General features: G+C 50.8%; 1 protein-coding gene across 1 annotated transcript in view; it reads right to left on the bottom strand.

Annotated features, from left to right (window-relative positions):
* Positions 1 to 7: 7 nt before the first annotated feature.
* The window catches only part of MYO9A (myosin IXA), a gene marked incomplete at its 3' end in the record, with an annotated part of 38,398 nt that continues 30,201 nt past the window's right edge, over positions 8 to 8,204 (bottom strand). Inside the window, exons 22-29 of the mRNA XM_010292774.1 lie at positions 6,573 to 6,765; positions 5,958 to 6,086; positions 5,494 to 5,599; positions 5,033 to 5,164; positions 3,786 to 3,909; positions 814 to 1,016; positions 473 to 615; positions 8 to 34 (exon numbers count right to left, since the gene is read on the bottom strand). Coding sequence (XP_010291076.1) covers positions 8 to 34; positions 473 to 615; positions 814 to 1,016; positions 3,786 to 3,909; positions 5,033 to 5,164; positions 5,494 to 5,599; positions 5,958 to 6,086; positions 6,573 to 6,765 — 1,057 coding nt within the window. The remainder of the gene's footprint in view (positions 35 to 472; positions 616 to 813; positions 1,017 to 3,785; positions 3,910 to 5,032; positions 5,165 to 5,493; positions 5,600 to 5,957; positions 6,087 to 6,572; positions 6,766 to 8,204) is intronic.

Below are 8,204 nucleotides of genomic sequence, written 5' to 3'. Positions count from 1 at the left end.
GCGGGGCGCAGGGAGGTAAGTGCTACGCTTCTCTCTGGGCGGGGGGAGAAGGACCACCGGAGGATTAACGCCCCGAAACCACCCAGCACCTCGGCACCGCTCCCCGGGGATGGATGCTCTTCAGCCAGGACAACGTCCCCGGCATCTCGCTGGAGGTAGCATCACCACCCGGGATGACGCAGCAGCGCTGGGGGAACACCCACCTCCCCGTCAGACCTTGGGGGTTACCACCCACCTCCCCAGGTCCACGTGTTTTAAGCCTTAACCCCCCTCTTTACACCCACTTAAATTGCTGTACATCGAGGGGGCAGGAAAAACCAAATAACGCCCCCCAAGCCTATCAAAAAACCTGAGCGACCTGAGCTAGTTGCAGGTGACCCTGCTCATTGCGGGGCGGCTGGACTAGGTGACCTTTGAAGGTCCCTTCCAACCCAAACCATTCCAGGAAAAACCCAAGAATACAAGGATTTACCCGAGCGATCGGAGACGGCTCCTTCGGAGTCGAAGTTCAAATTTTCAGAGCTGTCGGCAGTGCCGATGGAGGCTTCAGACTCAAGGGTTTCATCGTCGGAGGCGCGGGGCTCCAGCGTCAGCATCTCGAACGTCAGCTCCTCCCTGCCAAAAAGAGACCCGGTGCCATTGACCCGACAGGACAGAAAAGGCGGGGAGGAGAAGAAAGGGATGAGTGTACACCACGACATCACGGAGGGATGGAGTCCTCCAGCTCACCCTATGAGCAGCATGTCAACCATATGATGTCAAGTAACATCCATATGTAACCTATAGCAGCTTGAACCCCTGGCCGGGACTCACTTCTCCTTCTGCAGGCTCTCGATCTGCTCGGTCAGCACCTTCTCCTCCTGCTGCATGGCTGCTTGCTGCTGCTCTGTCACCTCCATCTCCATGGCTTCCTCACTGCTCATGGTCTCCTCGGGGACATCCGTTACCGAAGGCAGACGCACAGCGACGGGAGACGTTGGGCTGGGGTAGGCACCGCGTCGCACACGTCCTTTGCCCTGAAGAGAGACAACAGTGTCACCACCACCAGCCACGGTGATTCGGCAGATATCTCAGGTGCCAACCACATGGCTCTCCCCAGGAGCGAAGACGATGGCCCCGGCCACCGGTCCTCAGTGCACCACCGGCGGTCGCACCCAGGACCCTCCAAAATCTCACCCCAGGCTGGGAGAGGTACCAGAAGGACTCAACGCGTTGGAGGGGACAAGGATGGGAGGTTGTGAGGATGGAGGCGGTGAGGATGGAGCTGATGGATCAGCTACCAGCTGACTGACCAAGTGCAACTTGGACTTCAACGCCAGCCCAGCTGGCAGCAGGATGGGTTTCCGCAAAGCCCACAGCCCGCGTGATGGGAAGCTTGACCTGCCAGGTGGCCACGCTGGCTTTGGGCAGGAGCACCACCAGGGCTTTGATGTACCCAGCTATGGCCTTATCATTAGATCACGTCTTGCAGCCTTTCCTCGCCTGCCCTTGGTATTTCCTGAGCATCGCAAGGGTCTCCACTGACTCCTTCGGCAAATGGTAACGCGCATCTGATCACGTTGCCCACGCTCTGACGTCATGTACATGAGATCCATAAACCAAGACCACCTCCAATGGTCTGTTATAAGACAAGAAATGTTAATTTTTGCACCCGTGGTTAAACGGGGAGATTTGATGCAGTGGTCCCTGCTAAAAAGCTCTGAAGAACCATCTATTTTTTTTTTTTTTTTAATATTAAAACCAGTGATGGAAAAGGACTCAAACTGGGGTAGTATGTATGGAGGAATATTGTACATGCAGCTGCTTTAACCTTCCAAGGACCAGGTCTATGGATCTGCTCCACAAAGTAGAATAAAAAGATGGATTTTTGGGGATGAGGGGCACCACGGACATTAAAAAGCTTTTATCTTAACTGTTACCATAACTAGACACATCGTATCTTCTAAACTCAAGATCCTGAACTGACCAGGACTTAGGAGATGTTCTGATGGCACCTTCTCACGTGGGCTCCTGAGCTGAAGTGCTGCTACCAGAGTCTTGTTCTCCAAAACCCCTGAGATCCCAAAGATCCCACTGGCTCATGGACTTAAGCCCCCGTGCAGTGGCGTGCTTGCGAAAACAGTGCTGGAGGAGCAGAGCTCGGATTTTGCTCTTCTCATCTCCTGACCCTCACGGACGCTGAAGGATGGGGAGAAGCACCACGGGCTGAACCTGGTAGGAAGGGAAACAGCCCCGCGAGCACCCCCAAAAACCTGTGGGTGCTTTTCTCGCCTGTCGTGGTCTCGCTGGGAACTCAAACTCAAGCTGAGATGGAGTTGGGGAATACGGGGGTTTGCTGGACCCCTCCCAATTCAAACCTGGGTGTCCCGAACCTTGAGTTCAAGGTGGTGGTGGTGCTCCTCCTCCAAGAAGGTGGAGGAGACCTTTGGACACCTCCGGGTCTCTGAAGCACCCAAGCCGGGGGTTTTATCCACCATCTTGAGATACAGCAGCACTGCGAAAGCAACTTGACGCAGAAGTGCACCCTGAGCGAGCAGAAATTGGGGTGGGAAGGGAAGGGATGAGTCAAGTAAAGCAAAAAGAGAGGGAAGCACAGGATGAAAAAAGAAAAGAAAATAATAATAAAAAAAAAAGTAGGAAGGGGAAAAGGGATGGAAAGTGGTTTTTTGAGGAGCTGCGTGCAGGGATGGCTGAGCACCAGCCATCCTGAACTCCTGCCGCCCGGGGGACCTGTGGGAGAAACGGCGGCCCTGAGGAGCGGGACCCGCTCGGGGGCAGGCGCCGGCTCTGAGGAGCGGCACCCGCTCGGGGGCAGGACGGGCAACGTCACGGACAATGGCCGGTGGGACGAGGCTGGAATGAGCGGCGGTGACAGACAACGGAGGGACGCGGCGGCTGGCGCAGGGCGCGCTGCAGTTAATACATACCGGGATTGAACTGCGGGTTATGCTCATAAATCTAACTGCAATTAGTACGGGTTTCTGGATTAGAGAGGAGATGAAAAGGAAAGCAGAAGGTTAGAGAGCACATGCCGTTGCCCCTCCAAAAAACCCATTTTTGTTCGTTTTTATGGGTTTTTTTTTAAACTGGGATGAGCGGGGCAGCTCTGCAGCACCAGCCCCACAACCTCGGGCAGGCCCTGCTTGGATTTCGTCCCCAAAAAAGCAGGAGCAACGTGTCCCTGAGGACCACAGTGGGCAGGTCCAAGCAGAGGGGCCGCTCGACTCCTCAGTCCAAGCCTAGGACGACGGCGCTGCGCCGAGTCCGTCCCTCTCCCGCAGCCCAACAAGCCAAGCGCAGCGTTCATCTGCAGCCCGCCGGCCCCCGGGGAAGCATGGAAGCTCAATGAGATGGGTTTGAGGCTCCCAAAAAGGCAGCGTGGGAGCAGGGAGAGCCTTTGGGGAGCAAATTTGGGGTTCATAAAATGCAGCTGAGCACGAAAAAGGATGGTCCAGGTCTCCCATGGGGTGACACTGAGCCGGTCAATGAAAGGCTTGACTCAACCCAGGACCAAACAAGCTCCAATGAAAGTGGAAACGTTGAACGGGAGCATCTGAGCTGGAGCGACCAAATTTCCATGGACCGTTCCCACCTTCCTGTGCTTTGCTATGACTCCCCACAAAGGCGAGGAGGCACCACAGGGCTCAGGGTCCCTGTCCTGGGGGAGATGGTGAGGGAGGTTGGGAGGGGTTCGGGAGGCTGGAATAAGCAGGAGAAGATCAGGTAGGGTTGCTTCAGGGGCAAGGAGAGGACGGGAGGGAACAGACTTGGCTCTGGCATCTCACCATGGATCTGCGGATCAAGGAGAGGCGGCTCTTGGCTTTGTTCTCCGCAAACTCCAGGCTGTTGATGTCCTTGAGACGAGCCTTGTACTTGTTCATTTGCTCGATGACGATTAATTCTACGCAACTAAGGGGAAAAAAACCACAAAAGAAGACAAAATGGGAGGATGAAATTATTTGATCTGAGTTGGCCCTGTCTTGCCCAAAGATTTGCCCTTCTGGAAAGGCACAGAGGGAGAAACGTCCAGCTGGAAACACAAGGGTAGTGGAAATTCCCCTTAAAAAGAGTGAAAATGGGCTACGGTTGGATCAAGGAACTCAAACTAGAGAAATTAAAGACCCCTAAGGATTCCACCGGAGAAAATCCCCTCCTTGAAGAAGGGTCAAGGAAACAGAAGCCTGGGAAAGGCAGGCTGCTTCCAAGCCACAAATTCAGACTTGCTTGCATGCAGTAATGCTGCAGCAAGCTCGTTTAGCTGAGCTGACTGTTTAATGCCATCAGGAGCGTGTCTGGGGAAAAAAATAATCCTTTCTGTGTAATAAAATTGGAGCATGCGCTATAGCGAAAGCTTAAGGGAGAAGCTACAACGAAATCCCGTAGAGGGATGAGTGCTCCTATCAGCTGGGTGTCGAAGCACATTCTCTGGTCTTCAACGATTTCAATACACTTTCTGGAGGTAAAACCACCTCTTTCAGAAGCCCAGCCCTTCACTGGATGGTTTCCATTATTATCATTGTCCCCATTATCTATTTTAAAATCTATTTAATATGAGCCAGGCTGAATTTGGGCAAGGGTTTCACTTTTTCTCTGTAAAATCTTTGTTGCAGTTGTGTCAAATACCTTAAAGAAATCTAAGTACGCGATATTAATATTGCTGCAGACCAAACAAGCTCATCTCCTCAAATAAAAAAGGCAAAATTAAGTAAGAATAAAGATCTGCTTGTCATAAATGGGATTAATTACAAAACCACGTCAGCACAAGAGCCACCTTTTCTTGCTGAGATGTGCTGGGCAGGAGCGCAAGTTGATCTGCTCTTGTGGATGCTCCATTGCTTAAAAACCCCCATTCAACAACCTCTTGGGGACTGAGAGAATACGCAATATCTCCATGAAGATGCATGTAACACGTGTTTATAATTTCCATGCTAAAGCTCGCTATTCTTGAGCCATTTGACCGTCCTGTTATCAAGATGTGAGCAGTGACATGGCAATGGTTATGGAGCTGGATCACCCAGCACCATGTTCTTACGTGGTCGTTTTACTGATGTCCTGAACACTCTGCAGCGGGTCTGTCGTATCGGGGCAGCGGAGGATACAGGGAGCAAAGACGATAGCCAAGGCATTAGCTGACATTCGATTGGTTTCTTCTTGGAGGGCAATTCTGAAAAAAATAGGGATTAAGAGAGAAGTCAGACTTGAAGGCACCTCCACTTCCCCTCTTCCACATGGCCATGACCTGTCCCTGGAGTGGCAAGAGGCACCACAGACCCGCAGGCACCATGAGCAACCAAAGCACTGCGGAGGTTGCTCATCAACATGAGCATCATTTGGAGAAACGGCTCTGGGGCCACCTCCCGGGGGACACGATGGACCTGAAAGCTCTTCCCTTTCCTTTGCCCACCTGCTTTTGGTCTCGGCTATTTTGGTACAAAAGAATGTCTGAACATCCTCCCCTTGCCTGTTGCCAGAAGCTGCCTCGGCCCAACGTACCTCACCAGATGGAAGATGAGACGCTCCAAGGTGCTGAGATGGGTGCGGGAGAGCTGGTCAATGACCGAATACACTCCCCGCACCGTCTCCTTCCTCTCCTGGAGGCCTGCAGAGAAAGCACCAGCACTTAGGGGCAGCTTCCACTTCTTCCTCATATATAAAACGATGTCTTCTTAATGCTTGCTTACTTTTACTACTTTAAAGACAGATCTTCTGGGTAACATTTTGGGCTGAAATCCGCTGAACCATGATGCAAACGCATGCTACCAAAGGCAAGACCAAACTACCCGTGGCTTTGCATGAAATAACCCTTATGGCCAAAAAAATCAGACCTTGAAATCAGGTGAAAATGATTTGGCAAAACCAGCCCATTTGGGTCCAAGGAGTAAATAAAGAGTTTGGCACTAAAAGTGGCCACCGTTTCCCTCTGCCAAGGGAATGGAAGAGTGAAGGAGGCTTCTTACCCATCGGCCGCAGAAACTCCTCATAGAGCTCGAAGGTCATGAGAGGGTTGGGTAGATCTCGCAGCCACTGCTTGAAGACGCTGGCAATGACATGGATGTTGTAGTCATCTAAATTCACATTATCGATGTCTGCATTTGGCAGCAGATTGAGGAGAAAGAACAGAAACAAGAGGCAACAATCAATATGAAGCCATAAGTGGAGCCAGTGCATGGATTAGCTACTCCAGGATAGAAAATGTTCATGTGCCACCCCAAAACCACACCACGTTCAACGTCAAGAAATCCATCACCTGATTTCAGCTCCATGTCTTAAAATCTGCATTTTCCAGGGCAAGTAACCTTAGGTGGGACCAGGATTTCTAAGGCAGCGTTTTTTTCTCAACTAAAATGACTTTTTTCATGCATCACACCTCAAAAAGCACGGGTCAGTGACTTGAGAACAGATTTTTGTTGGAGATGTGAAAGCATGACTTGCTTTTTCACAACCTGCGGTCAGGGAAGGCAGGACTGCTCCCTTGTTTTGCCCCGATGAAGCATCCCCACCTTCCTTACATCCAACCTTGCCGTTGCAGAGATTTTTCTCCCCATGTGGTTTTTTATTCTCAGTCCTTTTACCTGTATCGAGTCCTTGCCGCAGTTCCTTGATCTTGTTGGTGGACCCTGATTTTCTGTAAATGCCCTCTGTGTACAGCCCATGCATTTCGATGTAGTTGATGAGCTTCTCCACCAACACCGGCACCGCTCGCTCCTCGCTGGTCAACCGGGAGAGCTCCACGCCAAACTGTCGAGACGAGAGCTCGGGGTCATACTGAAGAGGACAAGGCAAAAAAGGGTTTTAAAATCCTTTTATAGGAAGCAATGCCGGTGCAGCGCTCTGATCCAGCTTCTTCAGCTGACCCAGGCGACCTGCAAGTTTAATGAAGCCATGTGCAAAGGAGGACAGGACAGCCAGCAATGTACATCCTCCAATGCTGGATCAGTCTCTGGGCATCCACCCGAAGTCATAAAAAGTCTGAATTTTCTTTCTTTAACCACTCTACTGTGGTGATATTCTCAGCTTGGCAGAGCCAATGCAGATGGACACGGTCCTCCTCCACCTCCTGTCCCTCCGGCACCATCTTCAGGGATGATTTCAAAGCCCAGAGAGGATGCACAAAGCAGGTAAATCTGAGTCTCAGGTACTTAGATCAACTCACAGCATTGGAAATTACGAAATGTCTGTGAACAAACATGATGCCGAAGTAAGAGCGTGAAAAAACCCATATCCATCTGTCGGGAAAGACCTCATCGCCAGCTGCAAACGCTCACTGGAGATTTGATACTTGGCAAATTCAAATGCGAATAAAGTCCTCCCGAATGGGAGATTCTGGGTGGGAAAAGTCAAAAGACCTAATAAAATTTTGACAGAAATGAGCAGCCCCAGGAAAAGAAACGGCACACACTGCAATGCAGTCATCAGCAAGACGGTGGTGAGCATGACATAGGTCACAGCTCCCCTTATAACCATTCCTGCATCTTTGTTTTTCCCATTCAGTGTCATCCTTTCATCAATCTTGTCAACCTTATGAGATGATGTGGGGAAGATGGCCATGCTGTTTCATGCTCTAGGGAAAAAAACACACCCCAGGAGCATCTGGTCTCAGCTACAAGTTGAAATTCATCACTTGCTCTTCAACCAGCCTGTTTGGCTGCTAAAATCATCAGCGAATGCGATGCCACAAACCCCATGTGCTACGTTCACTCAAGTCAAGTAGCTCTGAGATGAGGACCAAGCATGGGTGAAAGCAATTCTATGGCCATCGAGAGACAAGCTTTGCATTTGCTGAAGTTCACCATAGATCTGGAGAAAGAGATCCAGCCTAGGACAAGGCTAATGGTTACAGAATCAACCATTGCCAGAAAATAAAGACCACTTTCTCAAAGCAGAGTAGATGGTTTGTGGCTCCTTGTCACTGAAAACAGGCCTAAAAACGTTAACCCACCAAGTACAGACAAGCTACAGCCTTCCCAGAGAAGGACCTCCAACTGCCCAAGTGGAGAGCTACCGTAGAGACACGGTGAACTCGCTTCTTTAGGTACAGCACAAAAACTGCCTTGTGCAGAAAAAACCCAAGAAATAAGAAGGCTCCAAGCATCTCTGAGCTTCTCTGAAAAAATAATGAGAGATCTCCTTGAACTTCCCAGAACTTCCCAGATCTGTAGAGCAGAAACTCATGAGGTGTTTCCAACTCTCACAGAAATACCGCC

Source organism: Phaethon lepturus, unplaced genomic scaffold, assembly GCF_000687285.1.
Source record: "Phaethon lepturus isolate BGI_N335 unplaced genomic scaffold, ASM68728v1 scaffold32628, whole genome shotgun sequence".
Taxonomy (NCBI): Eukaryota; Metazoa; Chordata; class Aves; order Phaethontiformes; family Phaethontidae; genus Phaethon; species Phaethon lepturus.
This window is presented reverse-complemented; position numbering and strand designations above follow the sequence as displayed.